This window comes from Macrobrachium nipponense, chromosome 25 (assembly GCF_015104395.2).
Source record: "Macrobrachium nipponense isolate FS-2020 chromosome 25, ASM1510439v2, whole genome shotgun sequence".
Lineage (NCBI taxonomy): Eukaryota > Metazoa > Arthropoda > Malacostraca > Decapoda > Palaemonidae > Macrobrachium > Macrobrachium nipponense.
Window position 1 is genome coordinate 867211 of NC_087214.1, and position 20443 is coordinate 887653.

Here is a 20443-nt window from a genome sequence, read left to right on the forward strand (position 1 = left end):
TTAAGTTTTGTTCATGAAACTTGCCTGTCAGATATGTATGTAGCTGTATTTCCGAATTCAGCTATATATATGTCTGCCAGGTAAGTAGGAACAAACTTTATTGTGATATAATTTCATTTTTGCCTTGCGTTATTTTACTTCTGGTTGGTTCAAGTCATATATGCTTGCTGTAGTTACCTCTTCGGATGGCAACCGAGAGGTCTGTTGTCTATTTTAAGGACATTTAATCGTTACTACTCCCTGCAGCCTAACAGGAGTTTCCGATTTATCTTTTACCGTTGTATGGTAGTGTTCTGACGACACAAACGCATCTATATTTAGCGTTTTCTGTTCGCTTAAATATACCAGCTTGAGAGTCTTTCTGCTCAAAAAATAACGGACCTATTTCTTCGTAGTATATGGTAGCTGGCAACCCAGACATAAAGTTAAGAGACGACGTTTCGTAAGCTGCTTGCTGCTGCTGTCACGCTGTCTGTCCTCCAGTCCAACCGAGCCAGTATTCAGTAACAGATCGTGCGCTGTCATGCGCGGTAGGTTACGTTCTCTCTCTCCTGCGGGATTGACTGACTAACCGTATCTCTGTGCTGACGGTTACGTCTCTCCTGCGGGGATTGACTGACTAACTGTATCTCTGTCCTACAATCACGGACTTTAGCCTAAGATTGAGGGGATTTCTTATGTGAATGATAAACGTTGCATTCGTTTTGCCTACATGTTCAACAGAGTTATCTCTTATCTTTCGGTGCTCGTTACCGCACGGTATGGAACTACGAGTCTACCGCAACATTGCACTTTTTATTTGCTCTCCTGCTTAGGCAAAGCGCAGCCTTATTTAGGGAAGTAAGCATACTCGGGGAGGGAATGGGATGAGCTGCTGGGGACCATTTCCTTCCTGAAGAAGTTTGTTTTCCCCCGAATAGACTGCAATTCAGACCACAGTTTTTTCCTACCGGGAAACTGAAAATATTATTCAACGATCTAGCAATGATTCTGAACATCTCTCAGTGCATCTATCACCTGAGGTGATAGAAAGAAGGTGCCGGGACATCTGGATAGGGTTTCAGATGTCCTGGATCTTAATCTGAAAGAAGTAAAAGCGATTCGGTAGTCCCTCCAGTCCTCGAAACGAGTTTTTGGGAACCAGTGGTCCAGATCAACTCTGATATTCCACAGCTCTCTCATATCTTAAGAAGTATCTTCTCTCGTCCTTGTTCGAGTTTACGAGAAAAGAGCCTATTATAACAACAGGCGTAAAATGTAACGATCCTCTACAGGTTCGTTACAGGATTGCAAAAGTCCGTACGAATCGCCTCGATCGACGGCAGCAACTATTCACTTCCGAGTGGAATCTTTCTTTAGAAGTAAGTTGAGAGTTGTGTAGACTTTAGGGACGCCCTTTCATTCTTCTCTTCGATATGTTTGAGGACGAAGAGGCGGCTTCGCTTCTCTGCTCCCTTATTCTCGATCCGGGAGGATCGTACCATTAAACGCCATCCTATGATATTGAACAGGGATGGATGTTTTAGTCTCTTTTTCCCCTTTTTCAATCGCTTAGGAAAATGTTAATAAGAGGATTTATGACGTCACAGGGAAGCGACAATGACGCTGATCGCCCCATGTTGGCCTTCAGAATCCTGGATTCACAGAGGTCACTACTTCCTAGTTCACTTTCCAAGGACCTTTTCCGAGAGAGGTCGGTCCTACTCTAACTCGAAAAGGTACCTATAAACCTCTCCGCTCTGAGTCTGACTACGTTCAGACTATCGAGAGGTTGACAGGAATAAGATTACTGTCTTCCTTTTCCGTCTGAAGAATGGGATAAGCTGGCAGTCACAACTATTAAAGAATATGCAAATATGTTGTTGACGGCCTTTGGGCTCAGAGATTTGCGTCTGTCAAACAACAAAGCCCTTCACGATCTTTGAGTCCTGTGGAATCTCGAAACTCGCTCACCATCTACTTTTTGTCTCACCTGTTTTCTCGGAGTCAGACACTCGTGCGAGATCAGGCGACATATAGTAAGGCCCTGAGTTTTCTTGTTGACGGAGTCAGTTGCGTTTTATACACCCCCGATGATCGTGTAACATGAGACCAGGTTGGACTGTCAGGCCATTCTTCTTCGGGACTGAATCGCCTTTTTGCTCCTCGCTCCTTTCTCCTGGCACCAGAAGCTCGAGTCAGGAGTTGATTCGCTGACGACGTTGGGTTGCGTTGATACACCCCCAAGGTTTGCTTAGATTGAATCGCCCAGGCAGTCCAGACCACTCATCCTTCAGCGAAGAATAGTGCCTTATGGTCTTCAGGGTACAGCCTTGCTGTCCTTGATTCGTCTGACTGGTCAACTGGTCGTTCACCTGACTTTAGTACAGACGGACTGACTGTGCATGTCCAGATCGAAGCTTTCAATATGGAACTTAGACGTAGTCTGAAGTTCTTGATGTTAAAGCATTCGAACCTCTCCTACCTGTTAACTTTTTGCATGTGATCAGGAAGGCCTTCTTCTAACCACCCTAGATACGACAAAGAGGGTTAGTGAAATTTTAAGCCATCGTCACAAGTTTTGGCTTTAGAGAAGACAAGGCGGTGTGCTCTCTAAGCCTTCCGTTGTGGCCTAAGAATGGAAACACGTTTTGTCCTTGGGCCAGGAGCTTGGAAGCAAGGATGGCACAAGTTAGTGGGCAGGAGCCAGAGAGAGTCCTGTGCCCTGTCGGGTCTCTCAAGTTTTATCTACATAAAACTCAAGAAAGTCTAAGTCATTCGGGCAATCTGCAGTGTTCCGAAAAGACCAGGACTTGCCCATATCGAAGAACACCCTGGCTTTAGTGTTAAGGAGTTCTTTCAAAATGCTCCTTCATTGTGTTTGCACAAAGATTTGAAATCTTTTTTATCTAAATGCTCACGAGGTGAGGGCGCGGCCTCGGAAGCATTTCAACAGAGCATGGAACTCAGTAAACATCCTGAGTACCATGTTTTAGCGAAGCAACTCTGTGTTCACTTCACACTGCCCTGCGAGATGTGAAGATGGCATATGAGATCTGCTGCTCGCTAGGGCCATACGTGTCTGCAGACACAATCTTGGGGGCAAGAAGTACCACTCATCCTATCCTGTAGAAAATGGTTAGGAAGAGCTCTTAATTTAGTTGATGAGTCGCCGACAACGGCGACTCTTTAACTCTTAAAGCCTTAGTTAAAACACCTTAACTTTTGGCTAGGTTGGTCAGGTGGTGAATATATATATATATATATATATATATATATATATATATATATATATATATATTTTACTTATTTCTTAGCCCTCATGGTATGGTCAATATGGTCTAGTGTCACGTCGTGGTCTCGCCCCTGTTGACAGATCATCTGGAGTGCACCAGCTATATAGGTCTCTACCTCGCTGGCAACTCTAGTAGCACAAGCAGACTTACGTGGCAGTAACCACGAAGCCAGCTATGCTAACAGGTGGAACCAAGATGTAAATCATCTGCATGCATTTGTTTCCTAAAATCCTTCTATTCTGTCCCTTCCCACCTCCAAAGGTGGGATTCAGCTATATATATATCTGACAGGTAAGTTTCATGAACAAAATGATATTTGTTATGATACAATAAAGTTTGTTCATACTTACCTGGCAGATATATATAATCAAGTACCCACCCACCTCCCTCAGGGACAGTGGAAATAAAAATTATGAATAGAAAATGGGAATGGTTCCTGATACCCGCCTCCCAGCGGCGGGAAATGGGTACTAACCACCTGGCCGACCAATGCGTGTGTCGGAAGTTTTTAAAATTCTGTCGGACTTCAGAAAATACAGCTATATATATATCTGCCAGGTAAGTATGAACAAACTTTATTGTATCATAACAATATCATTTTTCGACAAATTGTTTTTTTTTGTGTTGCTAGACAAGTGCTGTAAAACCAGGGACTGCCTGTATATGATTAAGTCTATTTTCTTGGCGTCATCGATCGGGTTTTCATTTTCAGTTATAATCTTCTTTATGGAGTCATCAAGTTCTCGGTAATGGGAACTCATGAAGGCTTGATAGTACAGCTTGATGTTATCCTGGGGACGGGGCTGCAGGCTGTCACTACTGTACCTTTTCTCCAGGGCTGTGCGGACTTCTATGCTGATTAATTTGTCGGAATATCCATTGTTTACTAGTACTTGGGAGGCACAGTCAAGTTCCTGATGGGTGTCCTGCCAGGTTGAGCAGTGGGAAAGTGCTCTCCTGACGAAGGCCCTGGTAACCGTACTCTTTAACCTGGCAGGGCACTCACTGCCACCGTTGAGGCAAAGTCTGAGGTTCTTCTTCTTTGTGTAGACTGTCTTTCTTCAGCTTTCTAGCCTAGAGGATGTCTGGCAGCTCCAGACAAAAGCTGGTTTCAAGAGAAAGAGAGAAGAGAGAAATTGTTACTGACTTTGTGGTATTGTAATTTACCTGTAAAAATTGTACTAGAAATATACACACCAATCACGGCCAAACAGCTGGTCCAATGGGCGTGAATCTTGGCGGGGTTATAGTGGGGACCCTTAAGATGGTTTATAATGGAGTTTTATCCTACTTCCCCCCCACCCACTGAAGGCAGGGGGGGTGAGAAGGGACCCTGAAATGGAGCTGGTTCTGCCCATGAAACTGGACTGGTTATGCCCGTAAACTTAGTTACTTCACGAATTTTTCATACATAATTTCTGTATACACATGACTTGTCATTTAGAAAAGAATACAGTAGTTTAAACATCAATGGCATCAAAGAGGATGGAGCTTGAGAGGGGGGTTGAGAGAGAGAGAATGAGAGGTAGAGGAAGTGAGAGAGAGTAGATGGGGTGTTAGGGAGAAGAAAGAAAAAAAAAAAGACAGGGAGGGTTAGAGAGAGACAGAGACAGAGAAGTGTGAGTGTTTGGGAGAAGAGAGAGAAAGAGAGAGAGTTGCTATTAGTGAGAAGAGAGAGGGAAAGAGACAGTAATGATTGGAGAGAGTAAGAGAAAGGAACGAGAGGGAGAGGAAGAGAGAGAGAGAGAGAGAGTAGAGGGGTTGTTAGGTATCAGAAAGATGGAAAAAGTGAGAGAGAGAGAGAGAGAGAGAGAGAGAAAAGGTATTAGTGAGAAGAAAGAGGGAGAGGGACAGAGATGGTTGGAGAGAGAGTGAGAGAAATGAGTGAGAGGGAGAGGGAGAGGAAGAGAGAAAGAGAGTAGAGGGGTTGTTAGGTAGGAGAAAGATGGAAAAAGTGAGAGAGACAGAGAGAGAAGAGAGAGAGAGAGAGAGAGAGAGAGAGAGCAAGTTTATCAGTTGTCTTTCAGAGTTATCCCAAGCACCACTGGGTCGGTAAGCTAGTAATAGTAAAACTGAGTAAGTTTCAAATACAGATAGACATTGCAATTGATTTACTTCCTTGTGGAATACTTTTAACAATTTATCTTAGAGTAGCATTCTTTAAGGAGAACTACAGTAGTATTTCAGTGTCCAAGATTATTTTGCAGTGCTATTGTCTTTTAATGTATGTTTGTCTTGGTTTTTGTTTTAGGAATTATAACTTGATAGTACTTGGGACTGCAATCATGGAAAGTGAGAGCCGCAAAGCTTCTACCAGTGAGCATAAATCCAAGTGGCATTTGGATGATAGCGATGAAGATGAAACTGAGAGCCGCAAAACTTCCACCATTGAGCATAAATCCAAGTGGCATTTGGATGATAGCGATGAAGATGAAACTGAGAGCCGCAAAACTTCCACCATTGAGCATAAATTCAAGCGGCATTTGGATGATAGCGATGAGGATGAAACAGAGAGCCGCAAAGCTTCCACCATTGAGTATAAATCCAAGCGGCATTTTGATGATACACATGAGGATGATAGTAGTAAGTAATTATATTGCAGCATTGCATTAGTTTTATTTTTAAATCATAGAGAATTGAATTAGACTTCTGTTAAATGTACCCACATAGAATACAAGTCTTACTAATTTAACATGTTTTTTTTTTTTTTTTTTCTGTAATGCATGAGATGCTTTATGAGCACTACTGTGATAATGAAATGTTTGATACAAAAATTTATTTTTAAAACACAAACCCATCAGTTTAAAAGAGCCAGTTGTATGGTCAGTGAACACCATCACTTTACAAGAGTCTGTTGTATGGTCAGATTGTGTAAGGACCCTAGTGCCACTAGTGGAAGCTAGCCATTTCTCTATGTTATGAGACTAAAGAGCCCAAGAGGAGGACCCTCTGCCAAAAATGTTGATGTTAATGAACAGAAATGAATGTTCTGATGGGACTGCAAATCTAGCTTTCAAAAATGGAGATTCTTACTCTAGGCTCACTCTCACTCTAGCTGTCATTGACTCAAAAAGAAAATCTTTTTGGCTAAGCTTCTGGTCTCTCACAATCTCAGGCAGCCTAGCTCTTCCATTGTGTTCTCAGCCATCAGTGTATCTAGTTGTTATTGACCATCTCCTGTTTCGTTGTAGATATTTCCTTTTGTGTGCCCCTTGTGTGCGGTATCTTTCTAGTGTTCCTTGTTTTCCCTGCAAGGTCCTCCCACTATACTCTGTTTTTTTCCATCTGTCTTTCTGCCTGAGGTGGTTACACTGCGTCCCGGGCTTTATATAGTTACGCTATTTGTAAGTTTTAGGTAAATAAAAGGATATCTGGGTGTACATTTGCAACTGAAAAGTGTTTTAATAATTTATTGTATGCGAATTACACCGTTAATATTTGAAATAGGATATTATTTAAAGTCCAGGACTCAGTGTTAAAATGCGCAAAAACCACAGGCGGATGGACAGATGGGAAAAAACAGAGTATAGTCAGATGTCACTCATACTGTTCAGTGTATTGCTTTTCATGAGGGCAAGGAGTTGTTTCAGTGCTTGTCCAATGTCTGTGGTGTGCGAGCCACATGATTAACCTCTCTCTGATAGTGTTGTGCATCCTGTGCAAGTCAATTGTGTGTGAGATGGCTACCATGAAAGATACTAAGCCAGAATTTAGCCATTGTGCAGGGAACGAGAAACCACACAGGAATTTTATGACCCCCATAGTGGTTGATCCATTTTGTATGGATCTTCTGCAATGGGAAAAAGTGCTGAAGAAGCAATAGGTGCGAAGAGTAAGTAGACTGGTAGGGGTTGCACTTGGCTTTTTTTGAAAAAGAGAGGATGAAAGAAGTTAGCTACATCTTTTCCCATCCCAGCTTACCCCCAGGCACCCTCCTCCTGCCACACCTGCACTGCAGCTGCTTGTCTTCCTTCCTTGTCAGGAAGTTATCAACCCCCTCTTTGAGAATTCAGTATGTGCTTAATTACAGGGCCAATCAGGCCAGTTTCCTTCAATTGGTCCTTATTCTGGGCAACAGGCAATGGAATGAAGGTTTAATGCCTCTGAATATTTCTGAAGAATAATTATTTCTTATTTTGGTCACTGTCAAAACTCAACTAGTGGCAGTTGTAGTGCTTGGCATTAGTGAAATCCCTACCTTCTCATCAAGTCAGTGGGGTTGGAAAAAGCCAGGCAGGCAGTTATTGAAGAGCCAGATATGTGATGACCACTATGAAGCAGCCAAGCAAAACAAAGGATGTTTGGTGGCAATCCCTTTGGAGGAAGATATGAATTTTTTCATTGTAGAGCAGTTTGTTAAGCAATCAATCTGGAATTAGGATTTCTTTGTACAGAAGAGAGAAAAATACCTCTTGTTCAACATTTGATGGTCATTGATTAGCCTGGTATTCTTAGCACTCACACTAGTTACTGTTTTTAGTTATGACATTATGATATCACACCTGTCCATGCAGGACACAGATTATAGCTTGAGGGTAATTATTTAACCTGGAATCCTTTGGAAAGCTGCAGCTTGAAATGATGGAGTCCTTGGGTTAAAACCACAAAACTAAAAGTTACACAAACCTGGAGGAGAGGTAAACAACCATGGTGTAATAATAGGCATGAGGAACATAAAGAGGGATTCCAAACTGAGGACAATAGTGGAAGAAACTTCAAAGGGATGTTTATTATTTTCTGGATGACAGAAGTGTTTTGCAGGGATTCCAATTTGATCTGAGATTAACATTTATTCTCCATTAAGTCTGTAAACAGTGTAGGACATTTTCCAACTTTAATTTGTGTTTTTTGTTAATGGTTTATAGGCATGTATACAATAATGTTGACATGAAATCGATCATATATAATGAATGCTTGGACCTAAAGTTAATCTTTTGAGATATCACACAGTCACACATTTTATTGATCTTGTTTCCACAATACTAGTATGACAGTAAAATACACATTGTTAGGCTACAAGGATTTTGCAGGAAAGAATCTATGTGCAAAACTCTGACCTAATACCAACTGAATGGAAGCTTCCATTCACATGTTATAGATAAACTTAGGAATTATTTCCTTTGTTATAAATATCTGTATGTCTCATACAAAGATATAGCATGTGTAATCCATGTGAATCCTTAAACTTTTCAGGTGTGCAGTTATAATTATTAAAGATAGGTTTTTGTATGTATATAACTCTTTAAACTGACATCACAGTTAAAGGACAGGGTGCATGGTAGGTTTATGAAGGAATGTTTTGTTTATGATCCATTTAAGTATACTGCACTAATTAAGTAATTAGTTTGTGTCTGTGAATCAAAATGATTAAATATTTACAATATTTTATAACCTTTCATGTCAAAGAATGTGAATGATGCAATATTGGAATAAATTTGCAGTTATTTGTAGCTCATTATTACCATCCATGGTAAATTCTTGTTGCTGTTTTTGAAGTCATTATCATGGTAAATTCTTCTTGTTTTTTAATTAATTTTATCGTAAGCTATATCAGATAATATGTGCATTGAGATATAGTACAGTACAATTAGCTCAATTTTAGCTCAAACCTCAAAATTTAGAATGACAAACTGAAACTTTGGGAATATGTAGAAATGATTTGTGTTATCTTCATCCAAAAAGTCCCAAAAAATCCAGTGACGGGTTTTCGAGTTATGGTCACAAAATGGCGGCCATTTTGGAATTTTCAGTTTTTCTCATTTATTGCTCCTAAAGGGTAAAAAAATAAAATTGGTAGATGAAATATGCATTATTTTGTATTATATGGCAGTTTTAGAAGCTATTTGAATACATTTCATCAGTACTAAATACATCAGTGGGAAATTATGGGCCTTTATTTAAAAAAAATTCAGATACTCGTAGTCGACAGGAATATTCCTACTCCTGCTAATGGAAAAATAATTGGTATATCAAAATTTTTACCTAAATAAACAATCTTCAGAATCTTCTTGTCTTTTAAATGACACCAAAATGACACTTCTAGGACGCACCATTGCGGGGGTATCTTTGTTTGAATACATGTACTTTAATTGGTGCCGTTAGCAATTACCTAGTTCCTACTATACAATCGTCAACATTTTGCTGTTGAAGACATTCATAGATCTCATGCTTATGATATTATAATTAGTTGAGGATAAATTCTAGGTCACATAACCACAATTACCATAAAAATTATGTAGTGAACTGAGCATATAACCGGTAACTACTTGCAACACAATATAATGTGGAAAAAATTATCAAAATTAGTTTTGAACTATACAGCTGCACAGACAAAAAATAACTTCAACTTGATGAAACTCCATTTTTACGCACAAGGGATTATGCATTAATTACACTAAAACAAAAATATGAATCATTCTTTATTTTTTCTCGTAAATTATTTCCTTTTCTTTTTCTGTGAGGGTTGAGAATAGTCTTCATTTTCAGTTTCGCTCTGTTCTTCTACATATCCAACTATATCTCCTTCTTTATCTTCATCAAATGAACATTGATTATTGCAACCATGCCCAGCACAATACCCACACATATGTGTACAAGGGAGTCCACTTCTCCTGCACTCGCAGTTCAGTTCACAACCTTTTCTACAATTACAAGTTATAACATGAAGTAGGGAATGTGGTACGGGCTCTTTAAGCGATGTTACTGGTCTTAGTCGGTCATTTTCTAACTTCCAACCCCAGTCAGTGGGGTCTAGAGTAATCCCTTGCCACTGTTGTACTTGATGGAAGGTACGATAAGAATGTTGGCGTGCTGCTGCTGATGTTGGAGGAAGTGTAGCTAGATCAAATTTGGCATGTACAGGCTGTTTAGCTATCGTCCTTAAGTAATTAAAGTACCTTTGTTTATCAAGACTACCTTCTGGCTTTCCTCCATACAGGACCAAGAGAAATGCTTCTCCAGCAGCAGCTATATCATCTGCAGAGGCCTGGGGGTCATTAAAAATTCGTATCTTTTGACTTAGTACAGGATCCTCCTGTAATCTTTTATAAGGAACCCTTTTACCGTTGCGATACAGAGCAGAGGTTGTATCGCAACCTGTTATTGCATGCAGGAAGAGCAAGCTGTCAGTCATGTCCCCCATTTTGCTCTGAATTCTTTCACTGCTGAATATTTTATCAGGATGTGCTTTGTTTGCTGGGATCATCATTTTGATATCAGTCTGAGGTTTGGCAAGTGCAATTAAGAGGACAAGAAGATCAGTGTCCTCCCCCACAATAACTGATTCCTGTCCTGAATCTCGTAAATGAGTTGCTGTTGTTACTATCAATCTGTCAGCATCTGCCTCTGCCTGATAGACCTTACAGCCAGCAGCTTCCAGATGGGTAGATAGGAGTTTGATCAGTTCTATCTTGTTTTTAATATTTCCTAAGAACTCCTGCTGAGACACCGGGACTTGTATGTGGCTTTCTACAGCTATAACTCTAGATGATTGTGTCCTTCCTCGACGAAAGTGTTCTTCATCTTTTGTACTGTGAGTGTCATAGCCATCAAATACTGTGTGAGCGTTCCTGTACTTCTGTTTAATGAACGATGTATACTGAGAACATATCTGACTGAATGTAGCAGGACGTTGCCACACAACATGATGTAGAAGGTACCCACCATCTAAAATATACACTGCTCCAGCTGGAGGAACATTTTCACAGGGTGCCAATACCTCAATGACTGGTACAAGCGCAGATTATTTTGCTTTTCTCATAGTAAAATCACCAAAGAGGGAGGGTGGTTGAGGTGCAAGTTCATACCCCAGATATGATGCAAGGTCAGAATCACTTCTAGCAACGCATATTATTCGATGGAATAACTGGTTTGCATTGACAGTAATCTGTGTATCATTAATCATAATTGATTTTGTTACAGATGACAACGACCTGATGTTTCTTCGCTGGGAATGAGACTTTTTGGCGTAGCCCGTTTGGCGTCGCTGTTTCGGCTTGGCCGATTCGGCGTAGCCGATTTGGCATATAGAAATTTTTCGGCGGAGAGACTGTTAGGCGTCAAATGACTACTTTGTCGCCAAATGACTACTTTGTAGCCATCAAATAGATACTTCGTCGTTATAGCGCAATTAGCTCTCACTTTAACAATTGTTTAACAATTTAACAATTGGTTTTTTTTTACATTTACTTTTTGGTAGCTTTATAGAATTTTCAGTCGTCTAAGCCCTATTGTACGAAATGGAAGGAGATATTTTAACAAAACGTGGAAGAAGCAAAGTGATTCACGATGGATACCTTTTTATTTTTGATGCAACGAGCAAGAGTGATTCTGAATTAAAATTCTGGCGATGTGAACAGAAAGATCGGTGTAAAGTAAGATTACATATGAAGGATGGAAAAGTGATTCGCCAGTTGAATCAACATAGCCATGAACCATCTGCTGCAAAAGTAGAAGTTGAAAAGTTGAAAACAAATATTAAGAAAAGAAGTGCTGATTATAGCGCTCGCCTTTGTGCCATTAGAAAAGATGGACGAATACATGGGTCTTCCAGACGAACTAATACCCTTGTTCCATTGGTTCGAAGACACTTATATTGGACGACAGAATAGGCGTCGAAATGCAAGAATGAACCCTATGTTTGCTCCCGAGATCTGGAACCTTTATGACGCACTGTAAATGATGAAGATCGCACTAACAATCACGCTGAAGCTGCCAATCGACGTCTACAGTTTGAACTAGGAATGCATCATCCTTCCATCTGGAAATTTATTGATGCCTTGAGGAAAGTTCAGAAAGGACGTGATGCATTTCTAGGAAAATTAATCGCTGGATATCCACCTCCCAAAAAGCTAAAGAAATATAGAAATGCTGATGAAAGAACAAAAAAAATAGTAATGGAAGTTGAGTCATCAGAGCCTATTGAATTCCTGAAGGGTATTGCTCATAATTACGAAATGAAAAATTAACTCCTAAGGTTAAAAAAACTGTACTAAATTTTATTTTTCTAAATAATGTATTTTCATTTCAAGTTTTTAACTCGCATTATCCCATTATTGTTTTAATAGGATCCTTTATTCTCTAAGTGAATAAAATTTATATTTTTTCCCAATTCAAGTTTTTTTATTTACATTATTCCACTAGTCTTTTAATAATATAAACATTTTTACTGTTTTATTTTTCTGAATAAAGTTCAGAAAGGACGTGTTGCATTGCTAGAAAAATTAATCGAACAAAGACGTCGAAACAATCTGACGCCTAAACGGCTACGCCGAATAGTGCTATTAGTTTTCTGACGCCGAATCGGCCAAGCCGAAACGGCAGCGCCAAATGGGCTATGCCGAAACGTAGCAAACCCTTCTTCGCTGTAGGTGAATATCTCCGAATGCTTTTCCTTCCATTGTTTTCATTGATGCTCTTCCAACAGTATAGGCTTCATCACAATTCACTTTTTCATTGGCAACAATACCACTTGATATGGAGATTAGGATAGATGTTGGTCGGTTGTATGGGTTGTGTACAGCCAGCCAATTTTTGAAGGTATTCATGTCAGTAAGATCACGAGTCTGCCGAGATTCACGAAGGTCAATATGCTGTTCTGAAGTGGTAGCATTAACTCCACTAACAGACTCAACAGCATTAATGATACTGGCTGTTGCGGGCATTGACTTAACCCATTTAGCGATAACTGATGGCGTTATTCCACGTCCTCGGGTGAGACCTCCAGATGTTTTGATGGAACGCATGAGGACTTGCTCAATTGTCATATCGGTCCAGATCCCTGACCAGAACTTGTCAGATCTTCTAATTGTGAAATATCCCTCTGTTGCAAACTTTTCAAACTCCTCTGGTTTCATGACTTTTTTCAGTTTATGCATTTGCTGTAGATAGACTTGAGCAGACTTTGCATAATTCAGGTGTCCTGCTGCATGCAAGTAAGGTAGCATGAGTTTTACACTGTAGAGGTGAAGATTCCAATCACCACAACGCTCTGCCCTTATAAAGAGTTTCACAATTGTAATACACCTAAAATACTGTACCCATAGCTTTTCGGTTCTTCCACATGATTCAACATCTGTAAACTTCATTTCAAGTTGATTCATGATGGACTTTACAGCACTTGAATTTGCTGTTACCTCCAGTGTTTCAGTGTTGTCAAACAAAGACATGCAGCAGGTTTGTAAGTCTTTCTTAAGGGTTTCATTAACCGAAGATGACTCCAACAATAGTACTGCTAATGCAAGTTGAGTTAGGAAATGATCTCGAAGACTCCTGGCATAAGCACGTCCAGTCATCATATGAACAACACTGTTCTTTGCATACACTGTCTCCCACAGTTCTTCAAGGCCACTTCCAGCCATTATGGTCCCTATAGCTCCTAAAAATGACATAAGAAGATGAAACCCTCCAAGGCGCACAGTGACACGGGAAAGAGGGCTACTGCGACCAGCAGCAAGAACCATATCACAAGCTTTAGAGTAAAGTGGTTGGTCAAAGGTTACCATGACTGTAGACTGTCCACTCTTTAGACCTTCTTCTGCAGCATTCAGGAGGCAAGTGTAAATCGTAGAAGGGTTGGTAGGATCAAGATTAACAAATGGTACAGGTAGTACAGCTGATGTCTTGTAAGATGAGCTTTTACTGTATATCTTGCTCATAAATCCACTCCAATTCGGGCATGGGAGACCTTGAAGCCATGTGCTACATATCCACAATGTGTCAAGTTGTTGGGCTAGTTTGACGCTTGCAGGTTCTTGTACAAGTGTTTCTATGTCTTCAGCAGTCAAAAGTGAATAGCCTTTTGCCATAGGCATATGGTACACAATTAATTTGCGAAGTCCCTGAGTTGCTAATGCCTCACTGTCAATTCTCTCAGCCCTGGGAATGGGCGTGTTTTCATGAACTTGATCTACCGGTGTCACACACTTGATTCCTCCCATTGAGTGGAATGTATTATGACCATCTAAAGTTGCAACATTATAGTCAGCATTATCATATAAAAATTGGATATATGACCATGGATCTACTGCAGTTGATGGGTTCATTGTAGCTGATGCTTCATACAGCAATACTTCTCTATATGGGGCACAGAATCCTAGGTTAGAAACGATGTCAATCAGTACTCTTGATCCATACTTTCTGTGTAGATGAACACCCAGACCAGTTTGTATGGGCGAGACAAATGATCTAGGACGAACAGCAGCAATGATAGCATGCTGTATACTGATTGACTTTCTTTGTATTTGATTATCATTTTTTTTGGTTTCAAGATTCCATCAATTAACATACGAAGATAATCTGGAACAAGCTCACAATTTCCAGAAATGACTTGCTCTGCTGAAGGGAATACCTCACAATTGTAAGCTTTTGAACGAATGGCATTTCGAATTATTAGAGCAGCAGTTTCTATCAGTCTTCTAGCATCTTCAGCAGGATCACTTTTTTGTGCATCATACCATTCATCCGTTAAAATATCTTTCATACATTCAGTGAAACACACCACTCCACTCTTACCTATCTTATCAACTATTGTTATTTGATTTCCATAATGGTTCTTGAGTTTCTTCTTCAAGTATTGATTACCGTAATTAATATCAGCATTTTCATAGGTACTCATAATTGACGTTAATTCATCAATAGAATACTGGCATTCATCATTTTCTTCCAAATACTCGCACAGTTTGATAAATGCTATTGACTTTTCCTTATCCATTTTTCATCCCTGTAGTGTAGCTGTTCCTGGCTTTGCACTGCCTGTCCTCAAGAAGTATTTGTAGCATGTACGATGGTACAGTCCCTCAGTTGCGACAAGGTCAATGACATTGGACACTCGGAGAAGAACCCCTCTTCCCCAGTTATCATTTCGTTTTTTAGCACTTGTGCGAATGTTGTTAACAAATTCTAGTGTTTCCACGACACTAAAATCATAAGAAGTTGTCTTCCTAAATTTTCTCACATCCACAGCAATTTTCTTCTCGCAAAATATACTGGGATTTAAAATAGAACTCTTGCCTGATTTCATGGATCGTGTGAACTTTTCTAGGTGCGGACTCCAAGCGACGTGTGTAGTCTTTTCTACATTTCACATGGACAACAACGGAGCTCTTGTTTTTCAGTAATTCTTTTACATTGTCCTCTTTTGAAGTATTACTCTCAATTATTTTATCCAAACCTCTAATGACGTGCACAGTTTCACCAAAACCGTTATTGCCAGTGGGCTTGCACAATATGCAAAATTTCGATTTGTCTTCCATTTCTGTGCCTTTTCAATAGCTGAATTCGCTGTGTTTCACTCTACCTGAAAAAAATAGAAACATTAATGATCATACAGTACAAAACATTTTATAGTATGTATGTATTATATATTATACTGATTTGTCACATACACAGAAAAAAGTACGCCTGCAGATGTAAGTATATATATTTTCAAACAAAGATACTATGGCAGTGGCATGTCATAGAAATGACCTTTTGGTGTCATTTAAAAGACAAGAAAATTCTGCAGATGATTTATTTAGATAATAATTTTGATATACCAATTATTTTTCCAATAGCAGGAACGGGAATATTCCTGTCAACTGCTAGTAACGGAAATTTTTTAAAATAAAGGCCCATAATTTCACACTGATGCTGTCAGTACTCAAGAAATTTATGTAAATAGCTTCTACAAGTATCATATAATAAAAACCTGATGTGTATTTCATTTACAAATTCAATATTTTACCCTTTAGGAGCAATACATGAGAAAAATTGAAAATTCCAAAATGGCCGCCATTTTGTGGCCTTAACTCAAAAACCCGTCTCTGGATTTTTTGGGACTTTTTGGATGAAGATAACACAATTCACCTCTACATATTCCCAAAGTTTCAGTTTGTCATTCTAAATTTTGAGGTTAAACCCTAATTGTACTGTACTAATACTATTCCATATTATATCTTTGATCTCTTTTAATGATTCAGGCTCACCATCCAAACATAAGAAGAAAGTAGATATTGAAGGGGAGAAGGATCAAACTAGCAGAAATGAGGATGAACTCTCAATCACAAAGGATAGATCTGCACCAGAGGGCCATGGTGAGTAATCATGCTCTACTGCCTTTTCATTAAAGTTACATGCTAAGAAACAAGTATACTGAGAAAAGAACAGTAAACAGTAACTTTCTTAATGACACAATACAGTTAGCATTATGGAGGAGTTATGGAGTTCCACTTGCCAACGTCTGTGAAAGGAGAGAGAGAGAGAGAGAGAGAGAGAGGAGAGAGAGAGAGAGAGAGAGAGTAATTGGTGGTTGGATGGTAACGACTGTATTAGCTGTTAGTGAGTTCTGGCCGGGTTGTCTGCTGGTAGAGATCAGAGTTCTGTGTTTTTAGTGAGTTTTCAGTCAGTCTTTGGTGAGAGCTGGTGATATTAAGTAGTGTTGACAGCAGTTATTGGAGGAATTGAAAGCCAGTTGAGTTTTGTGTGTTATGAGTTTGGTGTTGTTGCTTAAGAGTTGTTGTGCCTGTATTGTTGGATTTGTTTTGCTTTTGAGTTCCTGAGTTTTTGTTGTTGTTTTGAGTTCCTGAGTTTTTGTTGTATGTGATTGTTGTGGTTGAGGGTAGTTGTTGTTGTTGTTGTTATTCCTTGATGTTGTTAGTGGGTGTGTGTGTTGCCTTTTTTTTGTTGCCTTTTTTTGTGTTGTGATTGGTTGTGCAGTGGTCTTGGGTTGTGATTGTGTTCCTTTTATGTTGTTGAGTTGTGGTTGTGTTCCTTGGTTGTTGTTGTGTTGTTGTTGTGCTGTGGTCCTTGATTGTTCTGTTGAGTTGTGGTTGTGTTCCTTGGTTGTTGTTGTGTTGTTGTGGTCCTTGGTTGTTGTGTTGTTGAGTTGTTGGGTTGTAGTCCTTGGGTGTTTTTTTGTTGTTGGGTTGTGGTCTTTGTTGTGGTTGATATCTCTGCGACCTCGACGGCAGGCAGCACAGCAAAGCCCGGAGTATCTGGAGTGTTGGTAAGTATGTGTGTTTTGTGTTTGTTTTTTTGTTTTGTATACCTAGGTGTAGGTCAATTGTCCTACGTGTGTTTTGTTGTGTAAAGAAGAAAGTGTGACTGAGGGTGGGTTTGGCAGCTGGAGTGATTAGGTTAATGTGGGGAGGGTTTTGCCACTTGTTTTTTTTAAGCTTGTGATCCCACCACAGCATGTTTGTACTGCTTAAAACCAACCGAAACCTAGAAAACCCACCTAATGATAAACTTATGAATAGTGACCATATTCTTCTTTTAACAAAAAGGACTATTGATACTTGCATACATTTTGGTGTTGCTAACAGCAAGAAAGCCAAAATAGTAGCTGATCTTTCTGCTGTCACTGTTAAGCTTGCAAAGATATTAGTATTAAGTGAATGGTTGTGAAAGCAGAGTCAAGAACATATAAATTTTGTGCCTGTAACACAGGAGGATTTTCTTACTCTTAACAGACAGTTCTATGGGACAAAGCTAGTTGTAGATGAGATTTTAACATTACATAGCATCTTCCTTATATGTATACCATTCATTGCGAATTTAGATGATCTTAACCCTTAAACGCCGAATGGACGTATTAAACGTCGAGTCAAAATCTCCCCCGATTTCCGAATGGACGTACCATACGTCTGCTCAAAAAAGTTTTTTTAAAAATTCGCGGAAAAATACTTATAGGCCTACCAGCCGAAAACTTTTGTATCACGCGCCTTGGGGGATGCTGGGAGTTCACGGATCAAGGCGTTGTTTTGATTACAATCGTTACGCAGGCGCGCAAGCGCGAATTTCTTTCTTATCGCACTAAAAAGTATCAGTGACACATCTCAAAAATTATTTCGTCACTTTGACATAATTTTTGCACCGTTTTAAATTATCCGTTACATGAAGTATTATATATGAAAATGTGTGCAATTTCATTTAGAATGCAACAAAAAAATAGTCATGATTGTAACTTTTACCAGTTTTGAAATATTTCCATATAAATAACGATAAGTGCCAAAATTTCAACCTTTGGCCAACTTTGACTCTACCGAAATGGTCGAAAAACGCAATTGTAAGCTAAAACGCTTATATTGTAGTAATATTCAACTATTTACCTTAATTTTGCAACAAATTGGAAGTCTCTAGCACAATATTTCGATTTATGGTGAATTTATGAAAAAACTTTTTCCTTACGTCCGCGCGGTAACTCTTCCGAAAAAAATCACATGCGATTGTGGTAATGTTTGCACCATTTTAAAATTAGCCGTTACATAAAGTTTTCTATATGGAAATGTGCGCAATTTCATGCACAATACAACTAAAAACAACCCATGGTTGTAGCTTTTATCAGTTTTGAAATATTTTCATATAAAAAATGATAAGTGACAAATTTTCAACCTTTGGTCAATTTTGACTACCGAAATGGTCGAAAAACGCAATTTTAAGCTAAAACTCTTATATTTTAGTAATATTCAATCATTTAACTTCATTTTGTAACAAATTGGAAGTCTCTAGCACAATATTTCGATTTATGGTGAATTTATGAAAAAAATAAAATTTTCCTTGCGTCCGCGCTGGTAACTCTTCGAAAAAAATCATACGTGCGATTGTGGTTAATGTTTGACACCATTTTAAATTAGCCGTTACATAAAGTTTTATAATATGAAAATGTGCGCAATTTCATGTAGAATAAAACGAAAAATAATTTGAAGTTTGTAGCTTTTTCATTTTCGAAATATTTGCCATTATAAATCACGGATAAATAGAAAAAAACCACGTTCGGTCAACTTTTGACTCTACCGAAATGGTCGTAAAAACGCAATTGTAAGCAAAACCTCTTAAATATTTTAGTAATATCAATCATTTACCTTTATTTTGCAAACAAATTGGAAGTCTCTAGCACAATATTTCGATTTATGGTGAATTTATGAAAAAAAACTTTCCTTCCCTCCGCGCGCGGATTCTCCGCCATAAATCTCCGAATTGCGTACATCGAATTCTCGGAAAATTTGCTCCGTTTCATATTAGGCATTTCATAGAGTTTTATATATGAAAAATGTGCGCAATTTTCATGTAAAATAAAAAAAAAATATTGAAGGTGTAGCTTTTCTCATTTTCGAAATATTTGCATATAAATCACGATAAATAGAAAAAAAACCACGTTCGGTCAACTTTGACTCTACCGAAATGGTCGAAAAACACAATTGTAAGCTAAAACTCTTACAGTATCGTAATATTCATTTTGAAAGAAATTGGAAGTCTCTAGAACAATATTGAGATTTACGGTGAATTTTTGAAAAAAATATTTTTTTACGTCCGCACGTTACGAATTCGTACATAATTTTGTGATAATATTTTTCCGGTGTTGCTTTTATTGTTTTACAATGTATTATATATCAAAATGATTGCAATTTAGTGTACAATACAACGAAAAAAAAAAGAAACTCGTTAGCTTCTACCGTTTTTTGCACAGCGGGATTTTAATACAATTATGTATGAAAAATATTTTTTTCGCTACCATATATCGCATTATTTACATATGATAATGATATTATTTTTCCTTTCTGATGATTGCATACTAAACTTCAGGCAATGACAAAAAAAGGAGCCAAAAATGAACTCTTAATCTTCAAAACTAAGCGCGCTGTGATTTTTTAAAAAAATTATTTTTTCCGCTTCGCGCTCACTCAAAACCGGCTCCGGAATTCGGGGGAGTTTTTGATTTTTACCGCTTCGGCGTTTAAGGGTTAATGGAGAATCGAGAGGAACTTGGGAAGTACTGTCCTTTAAATTTTGCAACAGACTGTGATTTGTGCACAATAGCACAGAATAACAGAAATTGAACTGGATTGTCAGCTGAGAACAGAGGCATGTGTTATCCCAGTTCTCCATGGTTTCCCTTGCCTTTTATGACATAAAAGTGGAGTCATTTTCTTTGCTGTCATTAATATTTATCATAAATACTATTTTTATTTCTGTCTTCACTCATATGTTATTAACTCTTGTGTTTCAGCACTGGATTAAGCATGATTAGTCCTTAGCCAGAGCATCTTACCATTCTCAAAATAAATTTTGCCTGTTACAGCATGTACATTTTGATCTTGACAAATGAGTAAACCTTATGTCTGCAGCACTTTTTCTTCTCTTTACCTTCCTTAAAATATTTTTTCTATTCATGTCTGTCTACCTGTGTGCGG

The 20443-nt window shown here is 38.7% G+C and overlaps 1 protein-coding gene across 1 annotated transcript in view; it reads left to right on the plus strand.

Moving 5' to 3' along the window:
* Positions 1-5526: 5526 nt before the first annotated feature.
* The window catches only part of LOC135199248 (mRNA cap guanine-N7 methyltransferase-like), a 50880-nt gene continuing 35963 nt past the window's right edge, over positions 5527-20443 (plus strand). The window contains exons 1-2 of the mRNA XM_064227133.1: positions 5527-5858; positions 16232-16345. Of these exons, the coding sequence (XP_064083203.1) occupies positions 5561-5858; positions 16232-16345 (412 nt within the window). The 5' untranslated portion in view covers positions 5527-5560. The remainder of the gene's footprint in view (positions 5859-16231; positions 16346-20443) is intronic.